This window comes from Myotis myotis, unplaced genomic scaffold (genome assembly GCF_014108235.1).
Source record: "Myotis myotis isolate mMyoMyo1 unplaced genomic scaffold, mMyoMyo1.p scaffold_m19_p_3, whole genome shotgun sequence".
NCBI lineage: Eukaryota > Metazoa > Chordata > Mammalia > Chiroptera > Vespertilionidae > Myotis > Myotis myotis.
In genome coordinates, this window is record NW_023416335.1 from 120272494 (window position 1) to 120292152 (window position 19659).

At 39.4% G+C, this 19659-nt stretch overlaps 1 protein-coding gene across 10 annotated transcripts in view; it reads right to left on the reverse strand.

Annotated features, from left to right (window-relative positions):
- The window catches only part of WNK1 (WNK lysine deficient protein kinase 1), a 159464-nt gene that overhangs the window by 107673 nt on the left and 32132 nt on the right, over nt 1-19659 (reverse strand). For all 10 annotated transcript variants that reach the window (XM_036301833.1, XM_036301832.1, XM_036301835.1 and 7 more), the window contains exon 2: nt 6282-6454. In XM_036301833.1, the coding sequence (XP_036157726.1) occupies nt 6282-6454 (173 nt within the window). The remainder of the gene's footprint in view (nt 1-6281; nt 6455-19659) is intronic.

Below are 19659 nucleotides of genomic sequence, written 5' to 3' on the forward strand. Positions count from 1 at the left end.
AAAACCAAGATCATAGATATAAAGAACAAAGTGGTGATTGCCAGAGGCACAGGTGGTAGTGGGCAAAAAGGATGAAAGCAGTAAAGGTATGAACTTCCAGTTATAAAATAAATAAGTCATGGGGATATAATATACAATATAGTTAATCATGCTATACTGCTTATTTGAAAGTTGCTAAGAGTGATATTAAAAGTCTTCATCGTAAGAAAAAAATTGTCTTATGTATGGTGACAGATGTTAACTGGATACTGTGGTGATCAATTTGCAATATATACAAATTGTGAATCATTGTATTTTACACCTGAAACTAATTTAATGTTGTATATCAACTATGCCTCATTAAAAAAATATCAAAAATCATTAAAAATTTTATTATTATTATTTTTATATAAAATTAGGAACATTATTAAAACCACCACAACCAAATAAGAAATATGACAATCAGGCATCATCGGTGCAGAAAAGACATAATAAGTAATTGATAGATAAATGATGATCTTCCTGATACATTTTTGAGTCCTTAATTACAGTTTGCTCATGCCCAGTCACACTGAAGAAAAGCCTAATAGTTGAAAACTTCCAGCCTCATAACCATAGTTCCTAATCAGCTTTTAAGTGCTGAAATAGTTCACATAAACTAATAACCAACTTATGGTTAAATGTGGGATAAAAAATTATGGTACTTATCCCACAGAATTGGAAGACTAAATGCTAAGAACAATGGCTGCCAAATATTTGAGTAGGAAATTTTATTATTTTTATTTTTTAATCCTCACCCAAGGATATGTTTTACTGCTGAGAGAGAAAAGAGAGTCAGTTGTCTTCCAAAAGTGCCCCAACCGGGGACCTAACATGCAACCTGTTGGTGTCTGGAATGATGGTCCAACCAACTGAGACACCTGGCCAGGGCAAGTATAGGATATTTTAGTTCAACAAAAAGAGAATATCAATAAAGAGGCAGAAATTATAAAAAGAAACCAAACAAATTCTGGAGCTAAAATACAATAACTGAAATGAAAAATTCACTGAATTCAACAGCAGATTTGAGCAGGCAGAAGATAGAAGCTGCAAATCAAAGTAAGTTGATTGAAATTATCCAGTCTGATGAGCAGAAAGAAAAAAAGAATAAAGAAAAAAATCCACAGAGCTTAAGAGACCTGTGAGATACCAAGTGGATCAACATATACAAAATGGGAGTCCCAAATAAGAGAGAAAAGGAAGAGAATGAATATTTTATAAAATAATGGCCAAGAACTTTCCAAATTTGATAAAAGACATGAATTTACACACCCAGGAAGCTCAATAAAATCCAAGAGATCCACATGAGACATATTGCATTCAAACTGCTGAAAGCCAAAGATACAGAGAGAATCTTGAAATCACCAAGAGAAGCAACTCCTCATGACCAAATTATACTGTGTAGGAAGAGGAATGGGAGTAACAACTTAATGGGTACCAGGTGCTCTTTTGATGGTGATGAAATGTTCAGGAACTTATTAGATGTGGTGGCCACAAAACAATGCAAATGTACTAAATGCCACTGAATTGTACACTTAAAAAAGGTTGATTTTATGTTAGTAATTTCACTTCAATTTAAAAAAACCTAACTTTATTTGCATCACTTAAACAAAATTTTCTAATCCATATATTCCCATCTTATTTTTCAGGCATGGGTATTTATTTCGATTTAAGTATTTATATATGTGGAACAAAGATAGAAACTTAAAGGATCCAAAATACATGTATTTTGGAAATACATCCCATCCCTTTCACTCCATTTGCATTTCCAAAAACTACCAATGTTCTTCATTGTTCTGTATTCTTACAGTATGAATATAGATTTGATTTAAATCTATTTGTTTTGGACTATATACACATTCTCAAAATGAGCCATCCTGTTCTCAAATATTGTCTTTCCTCATATTTTTTATTTTTTTATTATAGAGTAAAATTAAATCTAATTCTCACTCTATTTCTCATCTTTTCTCGTATCTTCCACCTTTTTCTGATTTCTTAATATTTACTTTTCTTTTAGCAAACTTCAAGAATTTTTTTCTATGTAAATAATATATGTATGTATATGTTGGGAGAACCAAGATGGCGGCATAGGTTAACGCCGGAGTTTGCTGCTTTGAACAACTACTTCAAAAGTGAAACCAAAAAACGGAAGGGACATCACCCAGAACCACAGGAACGCTGGCTGAGTGGAAGCCCTACAACTAGGAGGAAAGAGAAACGCATACGGACACTCAGAGGAGGCGCAGTGCTGAAGTCAAATTCTGAGGTGCGGAGTGCGCGAGCGGGCTGGCGGCGGAGGGCGCGGTTGGCGTTTTCAATCGGGAGGGAGTCGCAGACTCTGAGCTCCAGATCCGGGCGAGTCTCTAGGGACCCAGACTCAAACGGGAGAAGCGGGACTGTCTGGCTTCGGTCAGAGCGAGTGCAGCTTTCTCTCTGAGCTTTGCAGCGGGTGCTGGGACTCAGAGAGGCAGAGCCCCTGGGGACAGGACTGAGAGCCGCCATAACTGCTCTCTCCGGCCCACCCTGTTGATCCTGTGCGACCCACCCCGCCCAAGCCCTGCACACAGGCATTTGCCGGATAGCCTCAGGCAAAGGCTAGATTAGCACCTCCCTAGAGGACAGAAGTTCTCTCACTGCTGACACAGCTGATTCTCATAGCCACTTGGCCTGGAGGTCAAACCCTCCCTGGAATTAGCTACAACAATCAAGATTTAACTATAAGACTGCGAACAAAGACCACTAGGGGGTGCACCAAGGAAGCATAACAAAATGCGGAGACAAAGAAACAGGACAAAATTGTCAATGGAAGATATAGAGTTCAGAACCACACTTTTAAGGTCTCTCAAGAACTGTTTAGAAGCCGCCGATAAACTTAATGAGATCTACAAGAAAACTAATAAGACCCTCGATCTTATATTGGGGAACCAACCAGAAATTAAGCATACACGGACTGAAATAACGAATATTATACAGACTCCCGACAGCAGACCAGAGGAGCGCAAGAATCAAGTCAATGATTTGAAATGCGAGGAAGCAAAAAACACCCAACCGGAAAAGCAAAATGAAAAAAGAATCCGAAAATATGAAGATAGTGTAAGGAGCCTCTGGGACAGCTTCAAGCGTACCAACATCAGAATTATAGGGGTGCCAGAAGATGAGAGAGAGCAAGATATTGAAAACCTATTTGAAGAAATAATGACAGAAAACTTCCCCCACCTGGTGAAAGAAATGGACTTACAGGTCCAAGAAGCGCGGAGAACCCCAAACAAAAGGAATCCAAAGAGGACCACACCAAGACACATCATAATTAAAATGCCAAGAGCAAAAGACAAAGAGAGACTCTTAAAAACAGCAAGAGAAAGAAACTCAGTTACCTACAAGGGAATACCCATACGACTGTCAGCTGATTTCTCAACAGAAACTTTGCAGGCCAGAAGGGAGTGGCAAGAAATAGTCAAAGTGATGAATACCAAGAACCTACAACCAAGATTACTTTATCCAGCAAAGCTATCATTCAGAACTGAAGGTCAGATAAAGAGCTTCACAGATAAGGAAAAGTTAAAGGAGTTCATCACCACCAAACCAGGATTATATGAAATGCTGAAAGGTATCCTTTAAGAAGAGGAAGAGGAAGAAAAAGGTAAAGATACAAATTATGAACAACAAATATGCATCTATCAACAAGTGAATCTAAGAATCAAGTGAATAAATAATCTGATGAACAGAATGAACTGTTGATTATAATAGAATCAGGGACATAGAAAGGGAATGGACTGACTATTCCTGGGGTGGGGAAAGGGGTGTGGGAGATGCGGGAAGAGACTGGACAAAAATTGTGCACCTATGGATGAGGACAGTGGGTGGGGAGTGAGGGCGGAGGGTGGGGCGGGAACTGGGAGGAGGGGAGTTATGGGGGGAAAAAAAAGAGGAACAAATGTAATAATCTGAACAATAAAGATTTAATTTAAAAAAAAAAAAAATAATAATATATGTATGTATATGTTAAAGTGACTGTTCAACCGGTACTGACCACCAGGGGGCAGACGCTCAACGCAGGAGTGGAAACATGGAAGAGACTGATGAATCTCCGCGGGAAGGGGAGGTGGGGGGAGGAGGGGAAGAAATTAACCAAAGATCTTATATGCATAATAGAGGGTGGGTCCCTCGGCCTGGCCTTCGGAGATTGGGCCAAATCTATGCACTGGGCATCCAACATCCCCCAAGGGGTCCTGGATTGTGAGAAGGCACAGGCCAGGCTGAGGGACTCCACCAGTGCACATAAATGGTATGAAATTCCCATAGAATGCCAGTGTATCAGCTCCTGTTTTGGCCTTGAGTTACTTCTCCTTCGCTTTTTATCTTCTTTTTTAAAATTTTTTTTATCTGAAGCTTGGATGCTTATTGAAAAAGCTTTAATGACATTCTACACTTTAGTTTGTTGGTATGGGGGAGGCCATCCAACAGAGACTTAGCCCACTATGTTACCCAAAGCCCCTTATTACAGTTTTTAAAACAAGTAAACTGTTGTAGAGTGTACCTGATAAGTCTATTGACAATCCACGAAGTATACAAAACAGTGAAAAGAGTCTCAAGATGCAGATATACACAAAACTACTATCACACAATTCTCCTTAATTCACTCAACTAGTTACAGGCATAGTGCTAGGGACCACAGTGTAGTAGAAACAGACATATGTATACCAAGAAGCCTGGATGACTAGGATAAGGGTGTTGCCATAAATATTACAGAGGTTGAGTAGAAAATAGAATTTGCAGTGGGGGGAAATTTTGTTGGCTTTTCAACATGTTAGTCTTAAGCATCCAAGAGCACACTCAAATGACTACATCCAGGAGATACAAGACTTATGCTTCTAAGACAGGGGTGGGCAAACTTTTTGACTCGAGGGCCACAATGGGTTCTTAAACTGGACCGGAGGGCCGGCATAAAAGCATGGATGGAGTGTTTGTGTGAACTAATATAAATTCAAAGTAAACATCATTACATAAAAGGGTACGGTCTTTTTTTTTTTAGTTTTATTCATTTCAAACGGGCCAGATCTGGCCCGTGGGCCGTAGTTTGCCCACGGCTGTTCTAAGATCTTGGATTAATGAGCTCAGTAGTATTAATTAAATAAAGTAATAAATAATCAATATACACTAGAGAGACAATTTTTTAAAATCCAATTCCTTCACAATAAAAAATTTACACCACATAATTTATACTAATTTCCTCTCTGAGTACAAATAGATACTGAGTACAAAAAAGAGACCTGAGATTCCAGAGGCATACTCCAACTCTTACCTTAAAACTCTTTATAATAGGCAACAGGGAATTTCTGCATTTGACCTATCTGTATTCCTGAAAGAAATAATAGGACTACCTGTTTTGGCTTTTCAATTTCTGATGCTATGGGAAATGAAATTATGTAGTGATAATGTTCAAAATACAGTGTGCATTTGATACAATAGTTGCATAGGTGCAACAAAAACTGCCTAATACTGTTTGATAAAATAATGGGTAAAGCTTCTCAGTAAATTTCAACTTCATTTTAACCACTAGAGGGCTCCCTTATCATCACTTGATTTCTGATCCCTTAGCCACTCAAAATTTAGAAACACCAAGTACAATGACTTAAAATAACTGCGTTTATTCTGCAACAGCATCTCTTAAAATACATATATATATATATATATATATATACACACACACACACACATATATATATTTATATACACACACACACATATATATGTGTATATATACATACACACACACATATATATGTGTGTGTGTGTGTGTGTGTGTGTGTGTGTGTATATATATATATATATATATATATATATATATATATAGTTTTATTGATTTTAGAGAAGAAGGGAGAAGGAAGAAGGAGAGACAGAAGCATCAATGATGAGAGAGAATCACCGATTGGCTGCCTCCTACATACCCCACACTGGGGACTGAGCCTGCAACCCGGGCATGTGCCATGACCTCCTTAGGTCAACGCTCAACCACCGAGCCATGCTGGCTGGGCAATAACATCTCATTTTAATACTTACCAATAAATAATTATTAAATCACTTTATACACCAGAAGACTCTGTGGGCAGAAAAATGTGCTAATGTTGAAGAAACACCATTGTACTAACAGTTGAAGGGACAGTTCCCCCCTAAGGCAACAAAAGTAGGACTGATAAGGCCTAAAATAAGAAAACTCAAGTTTTCTCATAGTTCTTGGTCAGCTTTTATATTGATGGACTTACGTTTTAAGTGTTCCAGATGTCATAAGTTCTGTCACCAAAACAATGCACTTCTTTCCTTTTACTGTGGATTCCCAGGAATCATAGAATCGAACAATATTGGGATGCTGAAGACCCTTTAACATTTCAGCCTCTTCTTTAAATCTCTGTCTCTCAGACTTTGTTAACTTTCGATCCTACAATCAAAAACGAAAACAGAATGTAGTTTAAAATAATAAAACACCAAATTACAGTTAAATTTAGATGGTAAACATGTACTAAGTTATAATGATCAACAGTGTTAAAATAGGAACACTATTAACAAGTTTACTAATAACTAATACTTTCATCAGTCTATCATATGAGTGTGGAAACAGGCTAAAGTATGTTTAAGAAAACTTTGGATTATAAAGTCATACTTAAGATTATTTTAGTATCAGTATTATTAAATATGCCTCAGATACAGTCTCATTTTGTATGTGAGTTAACTTACTACTTCTAAAATAAGTCATCTATTGCTAGAAATGTGCAATTTAACAACAGGAAACAAGTATGGACTTTAGAGGTAGAAAGGTCTAAATATAAATCCTAGTTCTGTCTTTGCTTTGGTTAGAATTCCCTTTATGAATATATACCTTCAACTCACAGGACTGTTGTAAGAATTAAATAATTTACTAGGTATGCTTTTATCACATATTTAAAGCATCTGGCACTTCACAGGTTAATTCCTGTCTGAGATAAACTGGGGAAAAGCACTTAATTTGTTGTTTTCCCTTAACAAGGTCCTATATATACACAAACTCTGAATTGTCCTGCAAATTTAAATTGAAACTATCTTTCTTACATTAATATTCTGTCAAAACAAGTAATACATATTTTAACAAAATATTTTAGGTATACAATAAAGTAATGTGTCCATCATACAGTTAAATAATTAAACATCACAAACATAATTTAAAGCCCTCTGTGCAATTAGGTTGCCCTTCCCATCACAATTCCTTACCCTTGAATAACCACTACCCTGAATTTGAACATACCATTCCTATATGGGTTTTTAGACTTTTTTTAAAAAAAAATATATTTTTATTGATTTCAGAGAGGAAGGGAGAGGGAGAGAGAGAACATCAATAATGAGAGAGGATCATTGATCGGCTGCCTCCTGCATGCCCTTTACTGGGGACTGAGCCCGAAACCCAGGTATATGCCCTTGACCGGAATTGAACCCATGACCCTTCAGTCCGTAGGTTGACGCTCTATCCACTGAGCCAAACTGGCTAGGGCTGGGTTTTTACACTTTATATGAAATGTTAAAATTTCATAAAATGATGGTATACAGTACGTTTTTGGAAGTTTGCTTCTTTTTCACTCAATATTGAGATAATCTTTGATGGCATATAAGGAGATATGACAAGATATCTACCTTATTATTATAACTTGTCTCCATTCATTATCACTGCTTTACAGTTATCCTTTGTCTGACTATACAGGATGGGGCAAAAGTAAGTTTACAGTTGTTAATATAAAATTAATACAATAATTAATAAATAATACAAGAATAAACTTTTGTGTACTCACAACTGTAAACCTACTTTTGCCACATCCTGTATTACAATTTATAAAATCTCCTATTAATGAATCTTTAAGTTGTTCCCCATTTTTTGTTACTACTATCCATATATATAAAGAGCCAGGGGCCATCACATCCGAAACAACCGAACGGACGACCGAACAGGCTGAGTGGGACAAAAAGGCCGGCGGGGGGCAGTGAGGGGCGACCAAATGACCGAACAGCAGGCTGTGTGGGGTGACCAGGCCAGCAGGGGGGTTAGTGAGGGACGACCAAACGACTGAGCAGCAGGCTGTGTGGGGAGACTAGGCCGGCGGGAGGGGGGGCAGTAGGGGGTGACCAGGCTGGCAGGGGGGGCAGTTGGGGCGACCATGCTGGAGGGGGGGGGGAGGGGCAGTTAGGGGCAACCAGGCCAGTGGGGCTAGGGCAGCTGGTGGTGACCAGGTTGGGGGGGGGCAGTCAGGGGCAATCAGGTCAGCAGGCTGAGGTGGTTAGGGGTGATAAGGCTGGCAGGGGGGCCAGTTAGGGGCAATTAGGCAGGCAGGCGAGCAGTTAAGGAGCCAGCGGTCCTGGATTGTGAGAGGGTGCAGGCTGGGCTGAGGGGACCCCCGCACCATGCACAAATTTCATGCACCACGCCTCTAATACTGTAATAATAGTGTTGTAATGTTAATCTTGGACATACATTTAAGGGTATTAATAGGACACGTGTTCTTTTTTATTTTTTGATTTTAGAGAGAGAGGAAGGGAGAGAAAGAGAAAGAGGGAGAGAAACATTGATTTATTGTTCCACTTATTTATACATTCACTGGTTGACTCTTTTAAATGCTCTGATCAGGGACTGGATCTGCAATCTTAGCATATCAGGATGAAACTCTAACCAACTGAACTACCTGGCCAAGGCAGAACACTCAATTCTTAAACTTAGGGTCCACAAAACCCTTTAAGGAAGATTTGTGAATATGTGTGAAAACAAACAAATATTTTTCATTTACCATGAATTTAAATTTAATATCTCCTTGAATTATTTATGTGTACACCTAATAGCATAATAGTAACTGTGATTTTTGTCACCAACAGACCTAGATTATTTTCATATCACCTAACAGTAGATGCAGATTATCTCAAAACAGCATTTCCACAAATCATTATTTTTAAATTATGATAGCTATTAGACTTTCAGGCTTTATTATGCACTAATAATATATAATATATCACAAATTTAAAATTTTGATAACTATCCAATATTAGTTTCCACTATAATCCAATGTATCTATACCAGGGGTGGGCAAACTTTTTGACTCGAGGGCCACAATGGGTTCTTAAACTGGACTGGAGGGCCGGAACAAAAGCATGGATGGAGTGTTTGTGTGAACTAATATAAATTCAAAGTAAACATCATTACATAAAAGGGTACGGTCTTTTTTTTTTTTTTTAGTTTTATTCATTTCAAACGGGCCGGATCTGGCCTGTGGGCCGTAGTTTGCCCACGGCTGATCTATACTAATAAAAGGGTAACATGCTAATTAGACCAGGAGACCTTCTGGACGTCCTTCTGGACAAAGCCATGGTGGCGGGGCCGAGGCAGAGGTGGTTAAGGGTGATCAGGCCAAGAGGGGAGGGCAGCTGGGGTGATCAGGCCAATGGGGGTGGCCAGTTGGGGCAAGCAGGCCGGCAGGAGGGAGCATTTAGTTTTTAATCACAATGCATTTTCATTCCTTGAAGCTCTATTTGGGTCTTTATCAAATCAATCATTCACTACTTCTTCCAACACCATCTTGATTTTTGTTGTTTTAGTTAGTTTCTAGTCCTTTTCCTGATAATATAACTTACTTTACAGACTCAATTCACTGCCACTTTTATCTGAGTTACTGGGGATCTAATTTTGCTATTGTTTTGGCTGCTGATATTCACTTCTGTTGTTTTTTTTCTTTATGTGGTTATTTCAAATTGTGATGTTTGTTGGAATATCCTCAGTTGTGAGTGTGTCCCACAATCTCTAGTCTGTTTTTCATTTCATTTTCCTCTTCAAAGAACAACTTTATTGGATCTCAATTCCAATAACTGCTTGGCCTTGAGATTTCATCTATCCTCAGATAGACAATAAAACTATGCCCCTTAGTTAACAGATTGGCAACTGTCCGAGAAAAGTCCTAGTGTCAGTTCACACTTTTCTTGCTCTGATTTTACATTTCTTCTTAGTTTTCAGACCTTGGAAATTACCCTTACATTGTAACAAACTTAGCTATGCATTGAAGATAATAGGTTTTTGTTGTTCTGTTCATCAAAATTTTCAAAATATCTCATGTTTCACAATAAGAAGTTTTCAGCTTGTTTGCTTTTCCCTTTACTGACAATAGGGTTTCCCAATGTTTTTTAAAAAAATCTTATTCACCATACATTCTTTTTTACAAAAAAAAATATATATATATTTTTATTGATTTCAGAGAGGAAGGGAGAGGGAGAGAGAGAAGCATCAATGATGAGAAAGAATCATTGATCGGCTGCCTCCTGCATGCCCGCTACTGGGGATCAGGCCCACAACCCGGGTATATGCCCTTGGCCAGAATCAAACCTGGGACCCTTCAGTCCGCAGGCCAACGCTCTATCCCAGCTGTGGGCAAACTACGGCCCACGGGCCGGATCCGGCCTGTTTGAAATGAATAAAACTAAAAAAAAAAAAAAAAGACCGTACCCTTTTATGTAATGATGTTTACTTTGAATTTATATTAGTTCACACAAACACTCCATCCATGCTTTTGTTCCGGCCCTCCGGTCCAGTTTAAGAACTCATTGTGGCCCTCGAGTCAAAAAGTTTGCCCACCCCTGCTCCATTGAGTCAAACCGGTCAGGGCTCACTACACATTCTTAAATGTTCCTCATTTAGGGGAAATTTATATAGAAAAAAGAAAAATCTAGATCTATTGTTGATTCTCTTATCTATTACTGACCCTACCAAGAAGACTTATTTTAGCCGTAGCTGGTTTGGCTCAGTGGATAGAGCATCAGCTTGCAGATTGAAGGGTTCCGGGTTGGTTTCTGGTCATGGGCACATGCCTGGGTTGTGGGCCAATCCCCAGAAGGGGGTGTGGTGTGCAGGAGGTAGGTGATCAATGATTCTTTCTCATCATCGATGTTTCCATCTCTCTCTCCCTCTCCCTTCCTTTCTGAAATCAATAAAAATATATATTTTTTTAAAAGAAAACTTATTTTAAATCAAATGAAATATATTCCACATATCATTAAGTGATATTTAATTCTTATAACTTAATATACAGTCTACCTATCTGATTGTCTTGATAAGAATTCTTATATAGCATGCAACATTCACTGTAGTTTTAGCAATGTTTGTACACTTTCATAAATGTTTGCTTAAATTGTAAATAATATTTGGGTACTCTATGTCAGGCAACAGGATATGATGAGCATCAGAGACAAGATTTCTGCTATCCTAGACCTTACAGTGCTAAGAGGCAGAGGCATTAATTTTATTAAGTATGATGAAGAGAAAAGCATTGGGTACTTTGAGAGCATATCATAAAACACTCAATTCTTTGTTCACAAGTATGTATTAACTAGAGTTAGCCATGTAAGGAAAGAACCACTATCAGCAGGCTAATCCAAGGATTAAGTGAGATCCTGGGTATGAAAGTATCCATAGTTCTTGTCATATAATATTTGAAATGCTTAAGACCTTTTGCTAAAGGTAAACCTGGGAATATAGGATGCAGATTGGAAGAGTGAAGACTCAAAACATTAGTAACAGTGAGCTAGAAAATTTAAATTTAGCTATTTAAATGTGTGTTTTCACTGATAGTTTAGAACTAACTGCTGGAAAAAATATCAGACCACTGTAGCTGAATCTTTGAATATATATTATACAGAATAAGGTAGAGTATGGTTCTTAATGGAGCAGCTTAAATAAATTATGTAAATACACATATCCACTGTTGTACAAACAGAAAGTTAACAAAATTTTAAGTCTGAATAATATTCTGTTTAGGGCCTTTACACAATCCCTTATATATAGTTTAAAAGATCTACAAACCTTCAATTGTAAATGTTTTCTCTCAACTGCTATATGTAACCTTAGACAGAAACAGTCACTAGATGTGAACTAACACTGTAGCATAAACCATTCTATAGTTACTTAAATTTTAATTATAATTTAAAATATACTAAAAGATATCTACAATTCCCAATTTTTAACAATGTTCTAAAGTGCACAAGCCTTGTAAATTCTCTGATGAAAACTTACTTGAAGTAATTTATTTATGTCTTTCTCTATTACCACTATCTTATTTCAAGCCATCATTATCTCTTCTAGATTCCTGCAATAACCTACTAAGTCGTTTCCAAAAATCTAATCTTTCCCTGTACAGTATATTTTCCACTTTGTCCATATACAGCCAGAATATTTTATATCATTTTAATCAATTCTAAGGTATGCCAACTAATTCTTAGAAATACAACTTTTCCTATTTTTAACTTCTCTAAAATTAGAATGTCATACTATTAGAGGAATTTTAGATTCAATGAAATCATGTATACCATAACTCTGTTTAAAACTCTTTAATAAATAGCTTTCTACAGCCTTTAGGATAAAGGTGAAAATCACTGTGACCTATGTGGTCCCACATTATATGGTTTTGCCCACTCTTCTAGCCTAATCTCGTCGCTCTGATCTTTTCCATTCCCAAACATGCCACCCTTCTTTCAACTCATGCCCTTTAAATATACTTTTCCTTCAATCTGGGATGCCCCTCTGTCCATCTTTAGTTGCCTAGTTAATGCCCAGTCATCATTCAGGGATCAATTAATTTCTTCAGGAACACCTTCCCTGACTGCCCCTCAATGTAGGTTAAGTCATCCCTCCTCCATACTAATATATGTTTTTATAAACAATGCATATACCTCTTTTATAGCATTTAATCCTATATAATAAGAGCCTAATATGATAAGTGTCCGGTCAACCAGTTGGCCGTTCAAGCAATCAGAGTAATATGCTAATGATATGCTAAGGTTGTTCAACCACTCACTATGACATGCACTGACCACCAGGGGGCAGATAGTTGACCACTTGACCAGTCACTATGATGTGCACTGATCATCAGGGGACAGACGCTCTGACCAGTAGGTTAGCTTGCTGCTGGGGTCCAACTGATCAGGACTGAGCGAGACAGGCGGGACACACCCTGGAGCCCTCCCGTGGTTCCTTCCCAGCTGGCCAACCTCCCGTATCCCTCCCCAGCCCCGATGATGCACCAGTGGGGTCCCTTTGGTCTGGCCTGCACCCTCTTGCAGTCTGGGACCCCTTGGGGGGATGTCGGAGAGCCAGTTTCGGGTCGATCCCACAGGCCAGGCTGAGGAACCCCACTGGTGCATGAATTCATGCACCGGGTCTCTAGTCACAAAAAATATTATATTGAAACTTATTCTAAAAGCAGTGACGAATGCTTTTTAGTGTTTCGTCTTTAGCATCTTAGTATAAGGACCTGTTCAATAACCATGTGTTGAATGAATCTATGAATGTGTTTTCCAAATAAAAAAGAGTTTGTGTATGTATTTAACAAGCAGTTAGCATTCCCCCAGGGACAAAAGAAATTAAAAGAAAGGTGTGAATTGAAATTAGGTCTCTGAATGTTGGTAAATCTAACACAAGGCAAACACAATGACCAATTTGCAAACGTCAAAGCTGTTAACTACCATTGTAAAAGTGATGCCAACTACTTATGTATAGTAAAGTATAAAGAGGAAAAACAAACAGGGACTTCTTCCTCACCAAAAATCTACAACCATTTTTTCTTGAGAATACACTAAATGGCAATCTTAAAACTCTATCGAAGTGAGATGAACTTTTATCTAATTTTGCATAGAAGCCATCTCTACTGTAAATAGAAACTATTTTATATATCGTAGATTTTTATCCTTCTTGAAATTATTTATGATTTTACGGGGTCTGAGAAACTTGCTTAAATCTTTATTAAAAATATTTTTAAAGGGGAAAAATATAGTTAGATGAGTACAGATTATCAACTAAATGGGGAAAATAACACAAATAATTTGGTGCTTCTTTCAATAACTTGTCAACATCTCAGAGAAGCACATTATTTTAACACCCCAAAATTTTTAAGATAATAGTAAAATAGATGAAAATTAACATAAGCACCCAAACCATTTGGAACAACTGGAGTTTTAAAAAATTTTCCAAATGTTTACCATTTACTAGCTGGCTGTTTTACTTCTGTTCTCATTAATTCTCAAAAAAAACCCTGTGAGAGTGGAAATATTACTTTCTTTTGACATAGGAACAGACAAAAAAAAAATTAGTATCTCCCTCAAAGTTACATGAAAAGCAGAATCAAGGGTGAGGGCATGTGCTGGGGGGTGGGAGCGGCCAGGGAGAGGTCAATGGGGGAAAAAGGAGACTCATGTAATACTTTAAACAATAAAGAATTTAAATTAACAACAACAACAACAAAAAGCAGAACCAAGAATTAAATGAAGGTTTGATTTAAAGCTCATGTTCTATTCACTATACAAGAAGACAAATGTATGTTAAAAATTTGTAAAGCTTTTAAAACAATTTTCTTCTCAGAAAAGCCATGTTGATATTTTGCTTATTAACTAGGGATCATTGAAAAGGACTAAGTACTTTACTAAATTACTGAAGGTAAAATAAAAGGAATACACATTGTTTAAATATTATCAACTGTCAATCAAATTATCATGAAGACTATGATATCAAATGAGATTTAGAACAGATTAGCCACTATTGCTTTTTAGTAGTTCTCCCCAGCATTAACAAACTGGATATTCCTGGGGGCTTGCAACACTATTCCAATTGCAGCATTCATTACCTTCAGTGCAGCTAGAGCTAATGCAGCTAACCCACTCTATTCATTTCATTCATTTCTTTCCACCTACATAAAATTGTTTTGACAAGCTAAATGAACAAAACCAAGGATCATTGTCACATGAACTTCCATAACATGCACAGTTCCAGGCTGCTGAGAGTTAGAGGGGGGAACTGGGCAACAACTGAAACAATTGTTCATCTCAGTACCATCAAATAATAGTGCTCAGTAGATTTATTTGATGATGCAATTTCTTCTTGGGTAAGAAACACAATGGTGATATTTGGTACAATGGCCTTAGAGCAACTTACACATCTTCAGTTCCTTGTTTTTAATGTTATTTTATTTTAAATATCCCCTAGAGGCATTTTCTCTTTACCCCTAAATTTCACTATTTTCTTAACAATTTTATGCCTTCCTATTGCTTATTTTATTAGACCCAGAAGCAAACCTTCCAAATAAATTGTGATTGAAACAATGATCTTGGTTTTTATTAATTAAACCTGAAATATTCACTTAATTAGCTAACAGCTGTACATAAAAAAATATCTGGCCCTCAAGTCCTATTAATATTTAAATGTCATTAGCACTTTATTTTTAGCAATATTCAAAGTTTTACTGCTAAATTAAGACCTTATAGGATAAGTCTACATATCAAAATATGGGTGGAGATAAGTGCCTGGAATTCCTTGATTAAAATATTTTAGGCCAATATTGGAGTCCTCCCTTCTTATCGTTTTCTACACCACACTGACTTAGCAAAGACCTGGTTACCTATTCCATCTTTTAAAGTGAAACAAATTGCTGGGTGTTGGGGTACAAAAATAAAAACTTGTCTTCAGGGAGAGAGAACAGCAACTTAAAACACTGCTTTCCAATGAAACATAGATTTCAGTTACAATTTACAGAAAAAATATTTTTAAAGAATTATTCTGTATTTTTTTAAAAAGTAATTGCAAAAATTACTTAAGTCTGGCATATCTCTCTTTCACAGGCCTACATAGTTAATAACAATTTTAATATCATACTACTTTTGAACTTCTAAATATGTCTATCTACTAAATATATTGCATTTTCATCTATAGGTAACTTTTCTTCTTTTGAAAATTCCAGAATAACTAGAGATCGAAGGCCTGGGGAAATAAATAATAGAAACAAAATAAATGATTCTCATGTAAAAACTCAACTGTTAACAACAACAACAAAATGTTTTGACAGGTTTTTAAGGTGTTTTGAAATATAAAAATTAACATGGATTTTATGTGGCCAAACCAACAGAGTAAACTGCTGATACAAATTTCTTTATGATCTTCCTATCTGGTACCCTTAAGGAGAGGAATTGGATCTATCCCACAGAGAAGAGAGTCTATATCAATTTTCCTCAATAGGTCAATAGATATCATTATGGGGGTGGGAGGAGCAATGGGACATTTAAAAAAATGACATTGTGTACCTTGCTTCTCCATGGACTCTTCTAAGAACTATTCTGAAATAGTACTAGTTTCAAAACAACAAAAACAGTCATCCAAAGAATAGTAAACTGGTGCAGTCACTGCGGAAGACAGTATGGAGTTTCCTCAAAAAGTTAAAAATGGAACTCCCATTTGACCCAGTCATCCAATTATAGGAATATATCCCAAGAAACCAGAAACACCAATCAGAAAGGATATATGCACCTCTATGTTCATTGCAGCACAATTTACAATAGCTAAGATTTGAAAACAACCTAAGTGCCCATCAGCAGATGAGTGGATTAAAAAACTGTGGTACATCTACACAATGGAATACTATGCTGCTATTAAAAAGAAGGAACTTTTACCATTTGCAACAGTATGGATGGAACTGAAGAGCATTATGCTAAGTGACATAAGCCAGTCGGAGAAAGATAAATATCACATGATCTCACTCATATGTGGGATATAATGATCAACCTAATTTGATGAACAAGAATAGATCCAGAGACAAATGGCAGGGGAAGAGGGGGGCTAGAGAGCAACCAAAGGACTTGTATGCATGCATATTAGCATAACCAATGGACACAGACACTGGGGTGGTGAGGGCTTGCCTGGGGTGGGAATAGCTGCGGGGGCAGGGGGGGAGGAGTCAAGCAGGGGAAAAAGGAGACATGTAAAACTTTAGACAATAAATAAATAAATAAAAGTAAAAAAGAAAACTGGTTGTTTACAATCTCCTTCTCCATCCATCCCTTCTTCGAAATCTGGCTCATCTTTATTTGCATTTCATTTATTTAATAAAAGATTCAAAGCAGCAAGAAAATATGATCTACTTACACAAGAAAGATGGATGCTTTCTAAAACCAGATGTGTACTAATTTATACAATTCTATCATTAAGTATTCTCCACTTCATCCCCAAATCTATGCCACAAATATGTAAATTTGGGGCCTAAGAGATTCTCTCCACCCCTCTCTTCTGGAGGGACACAAAAGCCAAACATAATTCAAAAATATCTAGAACCTGGCACATATAAAAAGCTTTATGTGAATGCTGAAAATATAGCAGATACTTATAACAGCTGTCATAAAAAGACAGTCAACACATTTAGCCCAAGGCAAACTATTTTCACAAAATAATTTCCAATATCAATTGCAAAGCAAAATTCAGAACACTCACTATCTAGTCATTCACATAAATTCAAATAGTTTTTAATGAAATAGATTAGATTCATTTGAATGTGCAGAAAATTAACTGTGACTTACACTAAAACACTCTAAAGCAAGCATGTCAAACTCGCGGCCCACAGGCCACATGCTGCCCACAATGAATATTTTTGCGGCCAAGCCAATATAACGGTATATAAGAAACATTTTAATAACAATTTCAAAACTTAATTTTTATAATATCCTGTTATACATAATCCTATATAATAAAAGCCTAAGATGCTAAGTGTCTGACCATTCATTCAACCGTTCAACCAGTCGCTATGACGTGCACTGACCACCAGGGAGCAGAAGCTCTGACTGGGTGAGACGGTCCAGACACGCACTGGAGCCCTCCAGCGGCTCTCCCCGGCCCCGATTGTGCACTAGTGGGGTCCCTCAGCCTGGCCTACATCCTCTCGCAATCCAGGACTCCTCAGGGAATGTCTGCAGGCCAGAATGAGGGATCCCACCAGTGCACTGGGCCTCTAGTCCTATCTAATAAAAGAGAAACATGGTAATTGGCGTACGACCACTACCCTTCCCATTGGCTAATCAGGGCAATATGCAAATTAACTGCCAGCCAAGATGGTGGCCGGCAGCCAGGCAGCTTGAAACTAACATGAGGCTTGCTTGCTTCAGTGACGGAGGACTCCAACGTTCCCCGCCTGCCGCTGCTGGCCTCTGAGCTGCAACTCTAAGCAACTATGTAACAAATATAGAAGCTAAACACAACCCCAGAAACCTACTTTAGTCTGCCGGGCTTCAGCCAGCAGGATCGCAACATTGTAAGCAAAGGCCAGAAACCTACTTTTAGCAGCGGAGGCCTAAAAGCTGGAGCCAAGCCTCAAAGCTAAAGCTGGCCCAGGATAAAAAAAAAAAAAAAAAAAAAAGAAAAAAAGGAGCAGTTGGGAGCTTCAGTCACCCCCAGCCTGAAAACAGCCCTCAGCCCCTCACCCAGACTGGCCAGGCACCCCAGTGGGGACCCCGACCCTGAAGGGGGTGTGACCAGCTACAAACAGCCATCATCCCCTCACCCAGGCTGGCCAGGCACCCCAGTGGGGACCCCCACCCTGATCCAGGACACCCTTCAGGGCAAACCAGCCGGCACCCACCCGTGCACCAGGCCTCTACCCTATATAGTAAAAGGGTAATATGCCTCCCAGTACCGGGATCAGCGAAGCCACGAAGCCTCCCGGCACCGAGATCAGCGTGATAGGGGGCAGCGCCCAAAACCCCTGATCGCCCTGCGGCTCTGTGTGTGACAGGGGGCGGGGCCACAACCTCCCTATCCACCCTGCTCTGTGTGTGACAGGGGAAGGCGCCCCAACCCCCTGATCAGCCCTGCTCTGTGCCTGATAGGGGGGAGCTCCCCAACCCCTGATCGCCCTGCAGCTCTGTGTGTGACAGGGTGCGACGCCCCAATCCCCTGATCGGCCCTGCTCTGTGTGTGACAGGGTGCGGCGCCCCAACACCGCCCCCCCTAAGGGCCCTGCTCTGTGTGTGACGGGGTAGAGCCATAACCTCCCCATTCGCCCTGCCCTGAGTGTGAGAGTGGCAACGCCCCAACCCGCTGATTGGCCCTGCTCTGTGGGTGATAGAGGGCGGCGCCCCAACCCTCTGATTCGCCTTGCTCTGTGCGTGACAGGGGGCAGCACTCCAACCCCCTGATTGGCCCTGCTCTGTGCGTGACAGGGTACGGAGCCCCAACCCCCCTGATGGGCCCTGCTCTGTGAGTGACAGGGGGAAGTGCCCCAACTCCCTGATTGGCCCTGCTCTGTGCGTGACAGGGGGTGGCGCCGCAACCTCCCCATCGACCCTGCCTTGAGTGTGACAGGGGACGGTGCCCCAACCCCCCAATCAGCCCTACCCTGAGCGTGACTGAGGGTGGCATCACAACCTCCCAATCGCCCTGCTCTGTGCATGACAGGGGGCGGCGCCCCAACTCCCCAATCGGCCCTGCTCTGAGCCCGACCAGGGGCTGCACCTAGGGATTGGGCCTGCCCTCTGCCACCCGGGAGCAGGCCTAAGCCAGCAGGTCGTTATCTCCCGAGGGGTCCCAGACTGCGAGAGGGCACAGGCCGGGCTGAGGGACCTCCCTCCCCCCTGAGTGCACAAATTTTTGTGCACCGGGCCTCTAGTCCTATATAATAAAAGGCTAATATACAAATCAACCGAACACTATGACACTCACTGACCACCAGTGGGCAGACGCTCAACACAGGAGCTGCCCTGTGGTGGTCAGTGCACTCCCATAGGGGAGCACTGCTCAGCCAGAAGCTGGGGTCATGGCTGGCACGGCGGCGCTAAGGATGTCCG